At 45.3% G+C, this 20,962-nt stretch overlaps 1 protein-coding gene and 1 pseudogene across 8 annotated transcripts in view; one reads left to right on the forward strand and one right to left on the reverse strand.

Moving 5' to 3' along the window:
- Window positions 1-539: 539 nt before the first annotated feature.
- Window positions 540-20,962, reverse strand: part of Tdrd12 (tudor domain containing 12) — a 72,358-nt gene continuing 51,935 nt past the window's right edge. For all 8 annotated transcript variants that reach the window (XM_017590063.3, XM_063277999.1, XM_039100861.2 and 5 more), the window contains 12 exons: window positions 20,548-20,768; window positions 18,750-18,849; window positions 15,984-16,171; window positions 15,110-15,320; window positions 13,034-13,126; window positions 11,020-11,192; window positions 4,680-4,789; window positions 3,600-3,663; window positions 3,367-3,480; window positions 3,130-3,283; window positions 2,979-3,045; window positions 540-2,540 (listed from right to left, as the gene is read on the reverse strand). In XM_017590063.3, coding sequence (XP_017445552.1) covers window positions 2,446-2,540; window positions 2,979-3,045; window positions 3,130-3,283; window positions 3,367-3,480; window positions 3,600-3,663; window positions 4,680-4,789; window positions 11,020-11,192; window positions 13,034-13,126; window positions 15,110-15,320; window positions 15,984-16,171; window positions 18,750-18,849; window positions 20,548-20,768 — 1,590 coding nt within the window. In that variant the 3' untranslated portion in view covers window positions 540-2,445. The remainder of the gene's footprint in view (window positions 2,541-2,978; window positions 3,046-3,129; window positions 3,284-3,366; window positions 3,481-3,599; window positions 3,664-4,679; window positions 4,790-11,019; window positions 11,193-13,033; window positions 13,127-15,109; window positions 15,321-15,983; window positions 16,172-18,749; window positions 18,850-20,547; window positions 20,769-20,962) is intronic.
- LOC108349436 (40S ribosomal protein S2 pseudogene) lies at window positions 7,558-8,528 on the forward strand (annotated as a pseudogene).

Below are 20,962 nucleotides of genomic sequence, written 5' to 3' on the forward strand. Positions count from 1 at the left end.
GACCCTGCTCCCCCACCCCCCCACACAAAAAAAAAACAACACAAAAATATGAAAAACAGAAACCCTTAAGTTACCAGGAGAAAGGAAAGTTATCAGACAGGATGGATGACTAGGGAAGGCTGCATAGCAGCTCACCCATTGCAGAAGTGCTAAATAGTAAACAGCCAGGCACCACACCTAACTGAACGGAGGGGGAGCTGGGTGGTAGCTAAGGCTTAGCACTTGCCTAGCACAGGCAAGGCAGACAACATAACAGGCAATCCCTAAACCCAACCAAGACCACACACACATAAAGCTGCTGCTCACAGTTCACTGGCAGGTTTAAACTTGCTTTCCTGCTGCTCTTCCTCCGCACAGTGCCGCCACTCCCAGTTTTTACCCTGTGTTGTGCACAGCTGGTCTGTGGCCCCTGCAACTGTTCAAGGCAACTCCGCTGGGGTCAGCATCACGCACAACCAACTCACTGCCTTTGCTGGCATTTTACTTTCTAGAAGTGTGAATGTTCCTTTGCATTCGATGCAGAACAAAAACCTGTGACCAACATTACACTGGAGCTTTATTGATAATCCACCACAAAGATGCTCATATCATATGGGAGCAATTCTAGAGCACTAACTCTTCAAGTATTTCCATGTCATATTTCAGAAGTGTACCTCAATCAGTAGAGTTTAGTATAATACAGAAGGCAATAGCTGACTGTCAGCATAGCCTCCCATGTGCTACAAGATTTTGCTCAGAGGGTTAAGTATTGGAAAATCTGACCACCTGAAAAAAAATGATGTAAACAGAGCTGTGTCCCATTTCGCTGGGTCTTCTGAGACAGTCTGCCACTTGCACTCAACTCAGTGTTCAGTGTCACCACAGCCCTCCACCACCTGGGTGGACCTGCATCTGTACAAATGGACCAGTCTCACAGTTGAAATGTTCCAGCAAGACACCATGCTTTCTGCTTTGTCAAGAACCACTTTGCATTATGGCCCTCTGATATGGGACTACCAACCCAAGAGTCATAGCAGCAAAAAGGATGTCTTCCTGGTAGCGGCCCAGGCTAGGCAGTCTCTGACTCCTGGCACAGGTCTGACCCCCTCACAGTCACTGTGAAAGCCAGGTGCCCACCCCACAACACCCTGGACTCTCGTGGGCTGAATGTGCTCAGGTCTTATTTTACAGATAAGAAAACCAAGAACCAGTGTGGGCCCAGCCCTCTGGCACAGAAAGCCAGGAGACGTTGCCTCCTCGCCTGTGCAACGGCTAACTCTTGGGGTTACAGAACTCTTGACATCTCTGTTTCTTTTTCTTTTTTCTTCAGGTTTTGACACTAGTTCTTATGTAGCCCAGGCTGGCCTGACACTTCTTGGTCCTCCTGTCTCCACCTCTCATATGCTGGAATGACAGGCATGGGCGCATCTCTGAATATCGGTACTTTCTGATATGGAGAGCATAGGATATGCTTAGGGGAGTCCGTCCCTCAACAGTGCGGCTCCATCCATGTCCCTTCTCACTTGAGGGACACTGATGCGGAGATGCTAAGACACTGGGTTGTGAAGTTCCCACACTCACCTTCCCAACTGTGTCAGTGACATTTAAACGATAACCACACACCCTGTCCCCAAACCGGGGTGTTACAGCTGCATTCATTCAGATTTGCCATTAGTGTTCTCAGGACTCACCACATCCGGGGAGTCTGAAGGTTAGTAAGTCCTATAAGCATTTCTGAAAGAAAGTTCTGCCCAGGGTTCCACTGAGCTGAGGCAAATCTATCTTGCCTTTGGGGAAAAGAAGTCAATTTGTATCTCTTAGTAGCTGTCAAAGCCAGGAAAATTTAGGGAGTTTTTGTATGGCGCAGTTGGGCATTTAGGTCCTGTGGTGAAAGGGGCTGGCAAGTCCGGCTGGGTGTAAAAGTGTAAGACAGACTCTCCAGTTTCTGCGTGAGAGACAAGTTTTAAGCAGTGCCACACACGGGTCTACACGGCAATTGAGTAGACTAACTCCTTACAAGATCAATCTACTACCTAGTGTTAGGGTTTGCTCTCCGTCTCTACGATCAGTAGTCAGGATGAGCTAAGAGAGTCAGTGAGAGGACACACTGCATACACTTGGGTTACACAGGACCTTTGATGGAAAACACATTTTTGGAAACAGAACCTCCCTATATAGTCCTGGCTGCCCTCAAACTTGTAATCCTCCTGCCTCAATCTCCTGAGGGCTAGAATTAAAAATGTCCCTAACTTTCTGTGTCCCTGATTGTGGACTCTCCTTTGACAATCTCATCATAACCTATCACTTGGCTTGTCTACCCACTTTAAATCAATTAAGAACTTCTCATCATCATCCATGGCAGTGCCACACAATGACAGTGACAAGTCACTCTCCAGGTGAAAAGGGTTGGCCGTGACTGTGTGTGCAGTTGTCTGTCTTCTCGCTGGCGTTGGTCCATGCACGGCCTCATTCGCTCTCACTCCCGTCAGTCATGTCTGAAGAGGAGCTGCTGCTTTCAGCCAGTGCTGCCGCTTTGCAGGACAGGGTTTTAGAACTTACGACTAGAAGAGTTGGTATTATTGAAAACAGTTTAGTACAGGCTAATTACCCAGGACCATTGTTTTGGTTAGTGTAGCAAATGTCCCATGGGTCTAGCTCTGGTTTTCTTGCAAATTATTTAACCAAATAGTTCTAAGGAAGGATATCGTAAAAGGGTTTAGAAGGTGTATTACGGAACTGATGGTGTAGCTCAATGGTATAGTGCTTTCCTATCATATATACAGCTATGGGTTCCATCCTGCACTTAAATAGTTGAAGACGCATGCTCATTACAAGGGTCAGTACGCACTCATATTAGAACATTTAGCACCAAGGTCAACCCTAGTGTTTAGGGACTTTTGTTAGTAGCCTATTTCCACAAAGGTAGACTCCCTGAACACAGCTTGTGTCTACCCAATCTCCCCGCACCGCCCTGCCCTCACCCGAGAAGCCCATCTCACCCTTGGAGAAAGGGCTGTCCTCTTCACACTCCTCCCAGTGGTCAAAGTCAAAAGCCACATTAGGATTCTGTGCAACACAAGAGTGGACGCAGGTGTGTAAGTGCATGGTGCTCATGGTCAGCAACAGCCAGCCACAAACACACCAACTCACCCTCTGCTTGAGGAGGCCACACCAGCATGCCCGTTTCTCTTTTGCAAGTGTGATTAGAGGCTCATCATCCTTAATTATGCATTTGCAGTCATCTTTCCTTATGTCACCTTGCAGTTCCATATCAGCCAAGTAAAACTTGTCTCCTACCCAGGCACTAGGTTTTCAGTAAAAATAGTCAGTCATCTAAAATGTTGTATGTGATTTCAATTTTACTTTATCAGATACACACAAACCTACCTGAAAATGACTCTATCTGTAAAGAATTTACACTTATAGTCTTTGACATTCCTTATTTTTATCTTTAAGATGATGTGGTCATCCTTTTGGAACCACTTTATTTGTGGGTGAAAGCTAGAAGGAAAGAAAAGGGTTTTGTACTTATGAGCATGCAGCCGCAGGTGGAGGTTGGGGGGAAGCTGCCCAGCAGCAGCCACAGGCTGGGAGAGGTGCCCAGCAGCAGAAGCACATACCTTCTCACATGTGGCTGTGTAGCTTTGCTAATGGTCTCATGGCCAATGTCTTCAGATAAAACTCCTACGCAAAATCAATGTTAAAATTTCCAGATTATTTAAATACCACACACACACACACACACACACACACACACACACACACACACGCACACACACGCGCGCGCGCGCACACACAGACACAGAATTATGGTAAGAGTATAGTCTTGGCTGGCTATCGCGGTGTACATCTTTAATTCCAGTGCTGAAGAGGCAGAGGCAGGCTATTTTGTGAACTGGAGGCCAGCCAGGTTTATACAGTGAGTTCCAGGACACCCAGAGATATAGTAGAGAGATTCTGTCTCAAAATACAAACAGGAAGAAAACAAATTTCATTAAAACTCAGGTATCTAGTAGTGAATAATAGTTAGAAGAAGCTGAAATGCACACCATTTAGGAAACTGGCACAATAATGTAAACTACAATAAACTGTCGAATGGAACTCGGCAGGAAAGTGCAGCTGCTCTGGGGGCAGCCGTGCTGCACTGCTGTGTGGTGTGCAGGCAGCCAGGCTTCCTCTGCCCTTAGCCTGCAGGCTTCCAGAACAGGCAGACATCAGAACATAAGACAAGGCTCTAGGTGTGATTCACAGCGATGCAAAAGAAAATGGTAAACAGTTTTAATCACACTAGCATCTACTGAGAAACAACCTTAGTGTTCTCAATAAACCCTTGGCACAAACTAAGCGCCAGTAATTCAGATTGCAGAATATAACCTAACATCACTGGCTGCAGTGCTACAGACTGGAAGGCGCTGCAGTGTATGACATGCTTCTGACTCAGCGGAAGGAGGAGGAAGAGCTGGCTCACTGGGGAGGTTCTGCACACTTCTGGCCAGTAGATTTAAGTGTGGATGTTCCCTTCACTGGTTAAACCCTTCCCACAGAGACAGCCACACTGAGGAAAAGTCCCTGGTAGCCAGCACACAGTTCAGTGTTGTCGGTGTGGGCTGTGCTGTGTTCAATACCTCAGTAGAAGGGGAAGTCTAAATATGGGAAAGTCACAACTTGAGGTTAGGCTTCCTTTAAATACAGGTACTAACCAGGCTTTTGGTTGTCTGGGTCCACCTGGGAACCAGCTCCTCTTTCTGTACCTCTGTCTCCTCGCTGAGTGCCCTGCAAACACATGGTGCCTTCTACTGTTGTGGGTATCCTAAACATAAGAGGCAGAGGTTAAATGGACTTGAGGACTCTGGCAAAAGAGGGTACAGACATTAAACAACTCAGGTGCTTGTCATCCTGCAGTCAGACCTACCTGGAGTCTGTGTGGGCTACAGACAGTGAGAGTGTAGGCTTTGCTTAGTGTGCTCTTGCTGCAACCAAGCACAGCGGGAGGGGAGAGAGATGGGGTAGCGGGTAGGGAGTAGAGGTGCACCTGATCAGAGAAAGGCGCTCTCTCAAAGGCTCAGCTGGCCTTCCCTTCAAGCTCCCTGAACTGGGGAGAGGAACACATGCAGCTTCCCCACTCACAAAAGAGAGAAGAGCCCAGGCACCGGGTCAGTTTCTTGTCCTCCCCACCTGTCTCCTTGCGAGTCTTTCCCAGAGTCTATTATTACTAGTTTGGGTCAACTTCTAGAAATATTGGTTTCATAAAAAATAAGTATTAGTGGGGTAGGGGCAGGGAGATGGCTCTCCAGTTCTGAGGTCAGTGAGGCAGGAAGGTCTAGAGGTAAGAGTAAAATGTGGCTTGAAGGGGTTGGGGATTTAGCTCAGTGGTAGAGGGCTTGCCTAGGAAGCGCAGGCCCTGGGTTCGGTCCCCAGCTCCGAAAAAAAAAAAAAGAACCAAAAAAAAAAAAGTGGCTTGAAAAAAAAAACCATTTATATCTTTATGCACAGAAATCTACTAAATCCAGTGCAGTGCTCTTTCACTTTTGCCTATTAGTTAATTAGAGATTACCTCTTTTATGTGACCACCTCTTTAAAAAAAATTACATGCGAACGCGCATGGACACACACACATACACTGCAGCCTGGAGTGATGGCACACACCATTAATTCCAACTCTTGGAAGGCAGAGGCAAGCAGATGTCTTGAGTTCAAAACAGCCTACTCTATACAGTAAGTTCTAGGACAGCCAGGACTGTGTATAGACATTATCTCAAAAAAAAAATATGTATCACTAATCTTTTGGCTCTTTAAGTAGACAATCAGTTCTTAGTCAGGGTTTCTATTGCTGTGCTAGACCACCACCACCAAGAGCAATTGGAGAGGGAAAGGTTATTTCAGTTGACAGTTCCACATCACAGCCCATCAGTGAAGGGGGCCAGGCCAGGAACTCAGGCAGGGCAGGAACCTGGAAGCAAGAGTCAATGCAGAGGCCATAGAGAGGTGCTGCTCACTGGCTTGCTTCGCTTGGGTTTTCAGCTTGTTTTCTTCTACAACCGAGGACCAGCTCAGGAGTGCCAACACCCACAGAGAACTGGTCCTCCCTCCCCATCAATCTCTAAGAAAATGCCCTACAGGCTTGTCTACAGCCTATTTTATGGAAGCATTTTCTTAATCCAGGCTCTCTCTTCCAGATATGTCTAGATTTGTGTCAAACTGACAAAGACAACCAGCACAGCAGTTATGTAGTTTGAAAAAAAACGGTTGGTACCAGGACACCACTTCCTTGCAGCCCTGCTCCCTAGTTCCCACGATAATGGATGGCAATGCAGTTCACCGTGCACGGGCTTTTACAGAGAACTTGAGCTGACACCTGCGTGACACATACAGACATCTTTAAAGTCTCTGGAGGCTTCCGATCTGTTTATATCAATCTAGCCCACAGTCCGGGAACTGGCAGAGGGCCTCCATCACTGCCTCTGCCAAAGCACTCACCTCCCTGGATATGAGCACGTCCATCCACCATGGTCTGCCCCTTCCTCCTTATATGCCATCTTCAACCTCACTCCACCAGGCCAGGCCAGGCCAGGCCTTTCTCTTAGCTGTTTCCTCATCCTCAATACAGCTTGTCCTTTCAGTGACCTTAAAACTTACCAGGTCCCAGAGCAAACTCTGGGCCTTTTCTCTAATGGGCTTCCCCCACTCAAACATCTCTTCTTTCCCACAGCATCAACTTTTTCTGTTACTGCATCTTAGAATCCCCATCCCTGTCAGCCCCTCAATCCTGTGACCCCTCATCTGCCAGAACCACCACCACCATCACCATCACCACCACTTCCTCTTCCTCCTCCTCCACCTCCTCCCCCCCCAGGGGTCATTCCCACTGCTCACCCATCTCATCTCATTCCCACATGCTGCTTTCCCTTCTAAACCAATTACACAGGCAGAGATACCAAACCTGCCCACTCATGCTCCATCTACTGTGACTCAAATGTCCTAGACTTGCCTGGCTCCTGAATTCTTCTCAAAGGCTTTCTCCTCCCACCCTCTATCAGAATCTCCCAAACTTGGAAATCTAAGTGCTATCTATGTAATAGGAGTCTCTTTCCAGACTTCATCCTATACCTCAAAGGCTCTGCATCTCTCTCTGCCCTGACCTTGGCTGTGCACAGCTCTGCCCAGGGTTAGGATTCAATCCCAACAGTAATGGCATCTTCACTGCTAAGTAATACCTTCTAGTAATAGGAACATTTGTTTCCTTGAAGTATGAGGAAAACCACTAGTATCCTCATTATTCCACAAATATTTAATTTGCTTTAACAAAAAGCTAAAATCATTTCACATTATAAACTATTTTATCTTTGCCAGACTCTTTGGCCACCTCTCCATTCACCTGTAATTTAATAACCTTCCAAAGTCACAGCGGAAGCATGACAGTGAACCCGGAGTCAAGTGGGTCCTCACACCATGGCCAGGGCTCCAGAGCACAGCGAATTATTCCAAGAATTGACAAAGGAGATTATGACATTGAATCACGGTACAGCAAAGGACACAATCACTAGAGTGAATAGAAAGACTACAGAAGCTTCTTCTTCTTCGGGAAAACACCAAATGGCGGATGACGCTGGTGCAGCGGGAGGGCCCGGAGGACCCGGGGGCCCAGGATTAGGAGGCCGAGGCGGCTTCCTCGGAGGATTCGGCAGCGGCAGTGGCCTTAGGGGCCGTGGTCGGGTCGTGGCCGAGGCCGTGGCCGCGGTTGAGGCCGCGGGGCTCGTGCAGGTAAAGCTGAAGACAAGGAGTGGATCCCCGTCACCAAGCTGGGCCGCCTGGTTAAGGACATGAAGATCAAGTCCTTGGAGGAGATCTACCTGTTCTCCCTGCCCATTAAGGAGTCTGAGATTATTGACTTTTTCCTGGGTGCATCTCTAAAGGATGAAGTTCTGAAAATCATGCCAGTGCAGAAGCAGATTCGGGCTGGCCAGCGGACCAGGTTCAAGGCCTTTGTCGCTATTGGGGACTACAATGGCCACGTTGGTCTTGGTGTTAAGTGCTCCAAGGAGGTAGCCACTGCCATTCGAGGGGCCATCATCCTGGCCAAGCTTTCGATCGATCGTCCCAGTGCAGAGAGGCTACTGGGGGAACAAGATTGGCAAGCCCCACACTGTGCCATGCAAGGTGACAGGCCGCTGTGGCTCTGTGCTGGTTCATCTCATCCCTGCCCCCAGAGGCACTGGCATTGTCTCTGCTCCTGTGCCCAAGAAGCTACTGATGATGGCCGGTATAGATGACTGCTACACTTCAGCCAGGGGCTGCACTGCCACCCTGGACAACTTTGCCAAGGCCACCTTTGATGCCATCTCCAAGACCTACAGCTACCTGACCCCTGACCTCTGGAAAGAGACTGTGTTCACCAAGTCTCCTTATCAGGAATTCACTGACCATCTTGTGAAAACCCACACCAGAGTCTCTGTTCAGAGGACCCAGGCTCCAGCTGTGGCTACCACATAAGGGTTTTTATACAAGAAAAATAAATGAATTAAGTCTGTTAAAAAAAAAAAAGAAAGAAAGACTACAGAAATGGAGAAAGGTTGTTGCCAACTACATATCAGACAGGACGTATAAAGTATTGCAAAATTTAAACACAAACAGTAAAATTATCTGGTCAATAAATGAATTGATAAACTGACTAGACAGTCCTCAAAAGAAGAAACACAAGTGGCCAATTAAAACTGCTTTGAGGGTCCATTTTACCCTGTCAGAATGACAATTAGTTTAAAAAAAAAAGACCACAAATCAGGGGAGGATGTAGATCCTATGGTCAGCATCTAAAATGTGCAGTCACTATGGAAGTCAGGTCACAGGTGCTCAGAACTGAACTTAGGTCCTACGTAAGAACAGCAGGCACTTTTAACTGTGGAGCTCTCTCTCCAGCCAGCTCCTCCCTCACCCCCATAGCACTGACTTGCACATTCCTCCTGGCAAGTAAAATGAAACAGAACAAGCAATAACTCGAAGTTATGGATAGGAAAGTGGATTCTAATAGCATAGAGGACAGACGTCTGCCAGCTCTAGTGCTGTTTAAGGCGTGTTGTAAAGAATGAAGGTTGGGTGTATCTTTTATCTTTTATCTGGGAACTAAATGGTCAAAGGTGGGGTAAAACCCCAGATTGTGGTTAAGAACTTCTACAACAGACTGGATAGGAAACACTTTGCCTTATGGGTATACCTTTATAAGTTTCTGCAAAATGCAATTCACCTCCATTTTCAGAAAATCTCAGAATGGATCTAGCCAAAGTCCATCATCCTGGCCAGTATTTAATTAAAGTTTGTTTCAAATTTATAGTAGTGGTCTTAGTCTTCAACAGTGGGATTAATACTTCTCCGAGCACTTCACTGTTTTTAAGATTGCTCCATCTTTAACCCCTGAAAGCTGGCCTGGGTCATGAGTGAGGGGAAAGATGAAAGATGGCCCTGCCCTTCGTCAGCTGCATCGCTGAGAGGAGCTCCAGTGAGGGTCCAGTATTGATGGTGCAGCAGAAGGCAGACCAGTGACTCACTGCAGTGAACATGTGCAAGTGAAGATGCGTGGACCAAAGGGTGTACTGTGGGACATACCGTGACACACCAGCTTCCATGATGACATTTCTTTTTTATGTTTTGCGTTTTTATTTTTATTTTGTTTTTGAGATGTTGCAAGGACAGAGGGCAGACACAATGGGATGGGGAGATGAGTGGGATTGGGGTGCATGATGTGAAATTCACATAAAATCAAAAAGTTAAAAAGTAAAAATGGGTCCATATCAAAATAGGTGCTCTATTGGGAATATTTACATCTATTAAATTCTATATGTTGTGGGGACCACTGGCATCTCTAGCACACATGTGGAGATCAGAGGACAACTTTCAGGAGTTGATTTTCTCCTTCTATATGAGTTCTGTGGATCAAATTAAGGTCATGAGGCTTGGTGGCAGCACCCTCTCCTTGAGGCATCTAGCAAGTCCACAAGGGCATTTAGGCTGGTGATAGCCAATATGAGAACTGGTCAGTGGCTGCATCTGTGTGACACTTGAACAGCAGCCAAACCATGCAACCAACGGCTGCCTATCAATAGGACACAGAAGATATGGAGAATACACAGAGTGGGTTTTTTCTCATCTGTAAAACTGGGAATCATGCCACTTACCGGAAAATAGAACTGGAAATAACTGTATTAAGTAAAGTAAGCCAGACCCAGACAAACACTGCACACCTTTACTTTCACATATGGAATCTAGATTTTTTTTTTTTGAATCTAGATTTTTAAGAAAGATGTCAGAGTACCTGGGGGGAAGGAGAAGGGTGAGAAACAGGGGCAGAAGCAACAGAGGCAATGGAGACATGGTCAACAAGCACCATGTGCATGTGTGAAAGCCTCGTGATGAGACCCCTCACTTCCTGCAATGTACACTCATGAAGAAAAGCTGAACGGCAGTCAGGGAGCACAGCTCACTTCCACTCCAGAAGCCACTGGGAAGCACAGCAGCAGATGTGCAAGGAGGGTAGGTGGGAACCTCCTTCACCAGCAGCAGACAAGATGAGCTGGGGGACGTGCTCAGAAGGGACACGAAGAGTGCATACTTAGACGACAGCTCCATACACACTATAAGTGAACTGTATGCTCAGTGTGTGGTCATGTAGCCAAAAATGGAGCAGAAAAGCATATGTGTTTTCCACTCAAACGAACTGCACAGCCTGGGAGCCCCATCTCTGTCTTCCCTGGTGTCCCCAGTATACTTTGAGTATACCCGAGTGAGTGAACCATCAAACCGCACACTGCGTTACCTGCAAACAAGATGTCAACAAAAGTCCTTTCTGTAAAAGAAACACTTAAAATGATATGCCTGGGGCTTGCTTCTGTCACTCCGGCAACACTAGAGAGTAAGTTGCGTGTAGGACAACCCTGAGCTCTGAAAGCTCTCAAAGCTGTGTGTTAAAACATGGAGATTCCTCGAACTTAACCCTTGTTGTGTTTTGTAAAACCAAAGAGCTTTTCCAAAGGAAGACAGAAATGCACTTACGAAGTCTGGCTTGGAAGGTCCACAAAGGCTGGCAGCTTAGCTTCTTTGTGTAGTTTTTTCAGTTGTTCTACATGTTCTGAATTATCAATACCCATTCCCATGGACAAAATTTCAGCTCGAACATTATAATCAATGACAGAAGTTTTTAAATTTGAAAGTTTTGTAACATGCACCTTCAACAAAAGGGGGAGAAAAAGGTGACATTTGTAAGAGTCACATTCTGGGTCTTGGCTGGGTCATGAGCACGCTCACAGCCTCGTTTTCCTAGATGCTTGGATACGTGTCTCAGTACGCAAGGACTTCCTGTAGCAGCTGGATATTTAACACTGAGCTGATGGCAGAATCCTCTCAAGGCCCACCCCATGCTTCGGGGCAGAACTGCGGGGATACCTCAGTGGACAGCAATCTCAGAGGCCGTGAGGCAACCGGACACAAACCCTTTGTGCTTTCTTCCTTCTTCCTTTGCTTTGGCCTCCTTGACAAGGCTCAGATTTCTCATGTGCCTTGAAAGAACTCATCATGCCAAGGCTCCAAGTCCTGTGTTCTACACCCTTTTCTCTACATGTGTTTTCTCCAACCAAAGCATTTCAAGTTATGCAATTTAAGGAAGACTTGTATAAAAAGCCACGACAGTGGGATTCCTGTGTAGAAAGGTGTGGACACAGGTCAGGTGGCTCCCATCTGTGGGAGGACAGAGATGGGGACAGGCTGGCCTGCTGAACGGACATTCCAACTGAGGGATACACAGAAGAATCTACCTTCACTCAGAGTGAGCGGGGATTGCTCTGGGAAGACAAGCTGGGTGCTGCTCCCCTTCAGTGTGTCAGCAGACACTGGCAGTCACTGTACAGCTGTGGAAACATGTTCTCAAGTAGGTTTTTCGTTTTTGTTCCCTCCTTAGAAACATTTATTTTTATGTGTATGGATGCTTTGCTTACATGTATGTTTGTGCATCATATATGTGCCTGGTACACACAGAGGCAGAAGAGAGCATGAGACTGCTGTGAGCTACCATTTAGGTGGTGGGAATACAACCCTCCAGAAGAGCCTCGGTCCCCTTCACCACTGGGACACCCTCCAGCCCTTCATTTTTGCTTCTTATTCTGATTGTTATTAAAAAAACAAAACCCCACAAAACCATGTTCTACACAGAACAACTATAATCCTAACTCTGACAACACTACTCTAGACCTCCCCGCTTTAATGTGGTAGAGCTTTCCCAACCTTATGAAATTTATTTTCAACAGATGGGAACTGAATTTCTTATAATATTTTAAGTAATCAGAATAAGTAAGGTTTGTCTGACGCAGCAGAGCTGTGAAGAAGTCATGAGGTGCAAACAGAAAGTGTTGGCAAAGACATACCGGCCTCCGAGCCACATGCCACTGGACCACACTTTCTTTTCCACTTTGGCAACATAGGATCTTTTTACCCCACATGTGGGACTCAAGGGTACAGTATGGCCTTAGCACATAGTGGGGGCTCAACAAATGTACACTGAAGCAACAGGGAAGAAGCGGTGAACATAGGAACAGCTCTAAGTGCCAAGGGCTGGACTCCTCACTCGTGGTTGCCCTGTATGCCCCAGGGCTTTAGGAACTAGGGAAGGCAATCACTCCAGCCACAGACTCTGACCTGTGACTTCTCAAATAGGGTGGGGCAGCAGGCTCAGAAACCCATGTAATGATCTGCGACTTATAATTCAAAGGGTAAAATGAAGCGCCACTGTAAATATTGGAGAATGCCACATGTGGTAAGGAAAGGTTCATAAACTTAAGTTATGGTACAGATGTGTAGTACACACAAGGCCCACATGCACTGTTGCCACGAAAAAAATATCTCACCAGACAAAAACAAAATCCATACCAAACCCATGACCCAAATAACATGAGAAACATCTCCCCTATGACAGCACCTTAAATGAACCCCCATTCCTAACAACAAATTGGAATCCTCTGCATCATCCTGGGGGCCACCCAAGCAGAGTTCTTTTAAAGAAAACCCAGACACTTACCATTGGATCAATCCAAAGGGTATTTCCCAAAGCGAATACCACCTTGGCCTCATGCATTTTCCCAATAATTTTATGATGAATGTATCTAGTAACCTGAAAAAAAAAGGCTCCTTTGTTATTCAACTGAGGTTTTAGGCAAGCATCTTACCTTACACATGACATACGGTACCGTATGGTACATATGGTACATAGCATCCTACATATTGCACCTGCTTCTCATAACAGCTCAGGGAGGTCAGCCTCCTTTCTTATCAGAGGTGAAGCAGAGTTTAACAGAGCAGGTGTGCCATGGGACAGGACCTGCCCAAGCCCTCATGTGAGCTCTGACAGACAATAGGAGGTGGTCAGTGCCTTTGGACCTGTAGTGCTGTACCTCTATCAGCCTTCAGCATGTTACCACTTTCCTCTCAGGAAGGGCCACATCAGACAAGACCTGACTGAGTTATTTCTCACGCTATTTGAATCCCTATAAAGCAGGACAGGAGAGAGTTGGCCCTTGTTATGAGATGGTTTCAATGCCCTCTGGAACAGTTAGTGAATTGGGAACAACTCACAGGAGAGGAGAGCTTGTCCCATGTGCTGTCTAGTTTTATATCAGTTTGACACAAGACAAGTTATCTGAAAGGAAATTGAGAAAATGCCTCCATTGAGATCTGGCCATATGGCATTTTTAAAATTCAGATTGATAAATTAGGACTGATGAGGGAGGCTCAGCCCCATGGTGGGAGGGGCCATCCCTGGGCCTGGTCCTGGGTTCTATAAGAAAGCAGGCTGAGCAAGCCAGGGGAAGCAAGCCAGCAAACAGCATTCCTCCATGGCCTCTGCCTCCAGGCTCCTGCTCTACTCCCTTCAGTGATGGACTACAGTGTGAAAGTTGAGTCAAATAAATCCTTTCTTCCAGAACTTGCTTTTGGTCATGGTGTTTCATCACAGCAATTGTAACCCTAACTAGAACCTCCCATTTCTACAGACTTCCTTCAGTGAAGACTCTTGGTCAAGCCATCTTTACAGACCAAAGGTTTCACAAAGGACAAGAACTATGTCCTTCTTCCTGATGGGTGCAGAACTCAGCATGGTCAGTCAGTTCTTATTAGAATGAATGAGGAAGATTTCCAGGTGGAAAAAGCTAACGTTGACTAAACTTAGAACATCACAGTTGCATCTAAATCTACACTGACTCACTGCCTCAGTAGTTTTTAGTCTTGTTTAAAACACAACCAGTTTTCAATTTGCATCATAATGGCTGATCTCATCTCCCATTAACCAGCATACACTTAACTTTCCAGAATCAGATGCATTATCATAAACAGAACTCATCATCGCTTTGGCAATAAGTGGGACTGTCCATCAGCCCCAAACCTGTCTTAGACTGCCATGGACTCAGTGTTACATTGCATGGAACAGGCATTTTTCTCTGCTGGTGGCACCCTAACTGACTGACAACATTCTTGTCATCTCCTGTATCTTTGTGACTTGTTCTGGTATGCATCCCTACCCCCCACCCCACCTGTTTCTCTGTCTGTCTGTCTGTCTGTCTGTCTGTCTGTCTCTCTCTCTCTCCCCCTCTCCCTCTCCCTCTCTCTCAATCCATGCCCCCAGTCCTGACAGAATCATCTGGCCTCTCCAGGGAAAGTTCATAACCTGTGCCCTTATTTGCCCAGGTACTCATTGTCTTCTTTTTCAGTTGGAGTCCATTCCAAGACAGAACACTAACGACTAAGGCTACAATGCCAGAAGCCCTTGGTGCCTCTAGTGTGGTACAGTGGCACATTTTCCTCTCAGAAAAGGACCTCAGGAAATCATGCTTTTAGTGACCTAAAATTGTGAGGCAAAGGTTTGAATTTAAGACTCTAATAAACACTAGGAGCTATAGTCCCAGCTACTTACAAGGATGACCCAGAGGACTGTTTGAATCTAGGAGTCCAAGATTATCCTGGGCAACATAGTGAGACTCCATGTTAAAAATAAAAATCCCTCTACATATAGAAATTCAAACTATGTAGCAATTCTTTGTATGTTCTGGGTTTTAAATATACTGCCTAAGTCAATAAAACATAAGAAGCTACAGTAACCCACCTTTGGGTTCCATTCAATTTCACTGTCAGCTGGTTTAACCCTACAAACAATGAACTCCACAGCCTGAGGGGGCAGAGTGTGAAACTTCTCTGGGAGCAGCAGCAGCTGGTCTCTTGTGATGAGCTTGGTCCTGCCTTCATCTATGAATTTCACCAGGACACTCCCCAAACCCCAGGTGTCTTCCTTCTGGCTCGCTTCCAACACCTGAACCCTAAAGAACAGCAGGGACATCAGGGAATCCAAAGAGAAAGCCTCCTTATTCCGCTACACTGCAGTACTGCTCTACAGCAGAGGAGACCTTAACCGACAGACTGTCTACAGCACACACAACCATAGCGCAGACAGCACTTCTGATCAGAACAAACCCTGTGCCTGATACTGTAACAACAGTTAACCCAGGAGAGACTCTGGGCCCTGAGAGGAGGCTAAGAGTGCAGGCCATGTGCATTCAGAAAGGTGGGTGCAAATCAGCACATGGGTGGGGTGCTGGACACTCACTGTGCCAACCACTGAGCTGGCCTTAGACAACTTACTCAACCAGGCCATGGCTCTGCAAGCTTTTCTGTAAAATGAAAGCAGTGCCTCTTTTATAGGAATCTGAGGGAAATTCAATGAGTTGCAAGGAGTGTGCTGCACAGTGATAGACCAATAACTAGTTGGAGTAATATGGCCACTGTACTCTGTGCTCAGGAGCTAGCAGGATGTCCTAAGCACATCTGTACAGGAAGTTTTCAGTGCAGTGTATAAACACCACCTTCCTGGGAAGTGACCAGGCTCAAGGTCCACACATTCACATAACAGACAGAGGTGAGGATAAGCATCTGACATAAATTACTCACGTTTCACAACTGTAGAGAGAGTACAGACAATTTACCTCTGGAAAAGTGTTTTTTCTTCTAATCCATACAACCCCAAATTTTCCACCTTTTCAGCAGCTGTTTTATTACTGGGATCCTTAAAATATTCATTCATTTCTGCATTGAGAGTTTCATAAAGATCCACATGTTTATCAATTATACGGCCAAAATAATTGGTTGCATTTGAAATGTAAAAAGGTATTATCTGAAATGAACACAATGAACACATGTAGAAGACAATGAAATAAAACCCATGCTATTGAGGCTGCAGAAATCAGCAAGTACACTAGGAACCCAAGGTATGCATGAAAGACAGAAGAATAAGCAGGAAGCAGGCTAAACACTGGACCAAAACAAGAGAAAAACTATATGCACAAATAATCATGTCTCACTTTAAACTTAACACAGGATATTTTAGAGAAAATTCCATTTTTCTTTTTTTTTGTTTTTTTTTGGGGGGGGGGTTCTTTTTTTTCGGAGCTGGGGACCGAACCCAGGGCCTTGCGCTTCCTAGGCAAGCACTCTACCACTGAGCTAAATCCCCAACCCCGAAAATTCCATTTTTCAAAAACTTCATTTGGTGCCAAAAAGATGGCTCAGCTGGTGGAGGTACTTGCTCATAGCCCTGCTGGCCTGAGTTGGATCCTTGGATTTTAGAGCCCACAGAAGGGATAGAGAGAATGACCTTTGACCTCTGACCTGTGCACTCACATGCATACACATAATAAAAAACTTTTAGTGATGTGCTCCTTTGTTCACTTTGTAATTGAAATTATTAAAATATATAATGTATTTTAAAACTGCCTGTGTGTTTTAAAGTTTTTGTAAAAGTGAGTATGTTCAACATATTACCTCACATATATCCCAATTCCCCACCCACCCCTTTCTGGATCTCCTACCTCATGTTTATCCTCTTTGTTACCCTAGACAATTCCACTTCTACTTTCTTTTTTTAAAAATATTTATTTTTTATGTATGTGAGTACACTGTCGCTGGCTTCAGACACACCAGAAGGGGGCACCAGATCCCATTACAGATGGTTGTGGTTGCTGGGAACTGAACTCAGGACCTCTGGAAGAGCAGTCAGTGCTTTTAACCTCTGAACCATCTCTCCAGGCCTGTATTTTCATTTAATGTATACACCCATAATTTTATATGACTATATAAAATCAATAGGAGAAATATATATTTCCCTTTTTGAGATTGGCTTAATTCACTTACTATGACATCTCCACAGAACTTTATTCTTCTTTATAACTAAAGAACATTCCATAACTAGGACTGCTGATAACAATTCTCCCATAGCAGCCTGCATGAAACCTCCCGCCACTATGGATGCTGGCCAGCAAGAAGCTCCTGGCTAACTAGAGCCACACAGAGACCTTATCTGATAAAACAATCGTTGGAAGGATTATTACTTATACATATTCAACACTAAAGGGAAGCATGTTCAAGGGGCTCTAGAGTCACTCTTCAGCACTGTTCCTCAGAAAATATTAACATAAATCTGAATTAGGAAAACTTAAAAATGAGTTGGCAAAGTTAGAAGTTAAAGAGAGAGCCTGTCAAAAATGGAACTACATTAGATTGGGATGGTGGCCCCTCAAAAGGTACATACATATGGTGACCAGTAAGGCTGGGTCAACAAGATGCCCAGTGTGTAAAAGCACTTGCCCTCGAAGTCTGAAGGCCCAAGTGAGAGCCCAACTCTATGTTAAGAAGTCACATGTGGTGGTGTGCACTCAGAACAAGGTGGAGGTGAACAGGAGCACTGGTGCTAGCTAGCCTGGAGCCAGCAAGACAGAAATAAGAGCACCCCTGCCTCAACAAAGGCAAAAGCTGTCCATTTAACCTCTATGTGCAAACCTCGGCTTTTTTTCTGTGTCTCATACAGATGGATTCACACACGCAACACAAATATACATAAAAATTTTAAATGTATTTTAACACCCAAAGTCACTGTAAGCATGACTTTATTTGGAAAAAAAAGGAGTCTTTGCAAATACCATTAAGTGTCTCCACATGAGGATACATGCAATTTTGCTTTACATCAGAGAAATCCTTAAATGGCAGACCATTTAAAGTACATGTGAGCATGTAGTAGGTAGTATTTCTGAATAAAACAAATGTTCTAGGAGGGACAGCTTTAGACTAATGGGTGGGCCTTCCACACAGTGACAAGCACTTTTAATTTTAATAGGGAAAAAGAGAGAAGAGGAGAAGCCTACTTGAAGAAAGGAGCAGACTAAAGGAGATATAATTCCAAACCAAGGCATGTCAAGCTGGAAGGTTCCTGGGGCTAGGTGAAGGCAGCAGGGGCTGGGAGAGACAACAGAGCCAAGGACTAGACTGTCCTGCATAGGCCGGAAGTCTTGCCCATGCTGGGTGTAAAATTGTGAGAACAGCGCTCTTGTGTGGGTCACCAAATAAGTGCTTTGTTACAGCAGCCCTCAGAAGCTAACACAATAGACAGTGCTTAATTTTTTCTGATGCTTTAAAAACACTTTGTTTTCTCTAAGAGCACAGCCCCTGGCAGATCCAGCACACTCAGTAGAAAGCCACACGTCTAAACACATGTGGGCTGCACAGACTGGACTCGACAGCTTCGTGCCATCCAAGTCAGGTGGGTAGGTGGTTGGAGCTGGGGAGGTGGAGGAGCAAGATGAATATGATCAAAGCACATATAAAACTCTCAATAAAACTAATAAAAATTAAAACAAAACGTGTTCATGCAAATAATTGTTAACACTGTTAACCAGTAGACAAAATATACTAGAACTTACCCTAATGTGCCCAAACACTGGTAGAGTTTCATTGGATAATTTCCTTGGGATGTCCATTTCTGGATTAATGTGGTGCCGGTCAGGACAGATCCTTTTGTCTCTGGGAAAAAAAGGACTAGATTTTAAAACAAGAAGAAAATACATTAACACAAACAGTGTTAATGTAGTGGGTTGGTCTGCTGCTGCTTGTGTGTGGAGTACTGCTTTCCAATGCTAAGAAATACTGGTTACTCAGGATGTGGTTGCCCCCAACAAGCAGATCCTCCCCGCTCCCCAGTTTAACTGGTCAATAAAAGGCTAGAGCCTGTGCAAGAAGGAGGAGGAGGAAGAGAAGAAGAAAGAAGACAGAGGGGGCGCCATGAGAGGAGATGGACCATGAGTGGCCAGGAGGAACAGCAAGTAACAGGGACTTTGTGGCTGGAGAGTAAGTTAGAATAGCTACAGACCTGCCCAGTGTAGGCTTACGGCTTGGAAAGGACATAGCCGGAGTGCGTGTCCTCTGTACGGGCTGGCTAGGGCTCTCCCTTCATCCTACGTGTTAAGACATATCTGGGAAACTGACCTGCAGCTAATATCCGAAAAGTTTTACTCCAAACAGTTAAATGCTAAGCAGCTAAAGACCGAAAAGGGCACTAACAGTACAAATGTAAGAATAATTCACTCTTTAATCAATCCTGGATGAGCTCAAAGAACAGAGCTCTTGATTATTCCTTGAGATGTTTTTATTTATTAAATTTTGTGCTTTTATTTTATGTGTGTGGATGTTTTGCCTGCATATATGTCTATGTACCACATGAATAACTATTGCCCAAAAAGGCCGGAAGAGAACACTGGGTCCTCTGAAACTGGAGTTACAGATGGTTGTGAGCCATCACTGGGGTGCTGAGAATCCAACCTGAGTCCTCTGGAAGAGCAGCCAGTGCCCTTTCCTGCTGGGCTATCTCTCCAGACCCTCAAGACACATCACTATAATCTACAACGAAGACCAATTAACTCTAAAATACAAACCTCTCCTCTACTTTGTCACCCACAAGAGGGCACATCTAATCCCTAAAACCATGCATGAGGACATTCAGAACAGCACAGGACATAACAGCACCAACTGCAAACTGCCACAGGCCCATTACCTAAAAGTGGATACATACATGGCGATACAGTCACAGAACAGAGTACAGAGCCACAAAATAAAAATAGAAACTGAAATAAACCTTCTCTAAGTTGCTTTTGATCAGAATATTTTATAATACCAACAGAAAAGCAACCTAACACAATCAATACTGATCAATAAATTAATGTAAAAAGAAAATAGGGTGCAAGCATAGCACTGTAATGTTCAGTTACGGAGGAAAATGAGGTCCTATCATTTGTAGCAAATGGAGGAAATAAGTAAAACTAACCAGTCACAGAAAAGCAAGTACTATCTGTCCCCTTCCACGTGGCAACTGGAAACTCAAGCACATCAGGAAGTAGAGCTGTGGCTGCTACGAACTGGGAAGGGGATTGTGAGGTCAGAGAGTAAGGGGAGACTCGGCCAGGGTACTGTATGCACATGTATGGATCTAGGACTCCGATTCCACTGACATGTATTGTATGTCTCACTTAAAACACCCCAAGCCTGCCAGTGCTCACAGCTCTAGGTAGCTGGTCATTTCTACCACGGGGGAACCTCTGGGTGCTCCTTTTGCATTGAGTGGGCTGACACAGGGAGTAAGAGTATGATAGTTTCATCAAGGGTCACGTTTATTACCTATGAATTTCAAAGCACGGCACTACTCAAGTTAAAAAAGCACTGGCTTACTTGCAAAAGCCAAAAGCTTTAAGATATGGACAGAGAGGTCTTCTAGCTTTCTTATCTTCTTTGGCTTCCAGGACCCCTGCAGTAAACTCATACAGCTCCGATGGAATTTTGGCATCTGCTCGCTCCAAGTATCGCAGGACCCCGACGGCATGGCTGGCATTCCTCTCCGTCAGCAGTAGGACAGATTTCGTTTTCTTACCTCCCTGCTCTGCAGGTGAGCCCTTAAAATTGGACGTGAAGAAAAGATGCAGGCCATCCTCACCATCTGTTCTCCTTCAACACACACACACACACACACACACACACACACACACACACACACACACACACACACACATATATACATACACACACCACACACACACATATACATACCACACACACGCATATACATACCACACACACACATATACAT

This window comes from Rattus norvegicus, chromosome 1 (assembly GCF_036323735.1).
Source record: "Rattus norvegicus strain BN/NHsdMcwi chromosome 1, GRCr8, whole genome shotgun sequence".
Classification (NCBI taxonomy): Eukaryota; Metazoa; Chordata; class Mammalia; order Rodentia; family Muridae; genus Rattus; species Rattus norvegicus.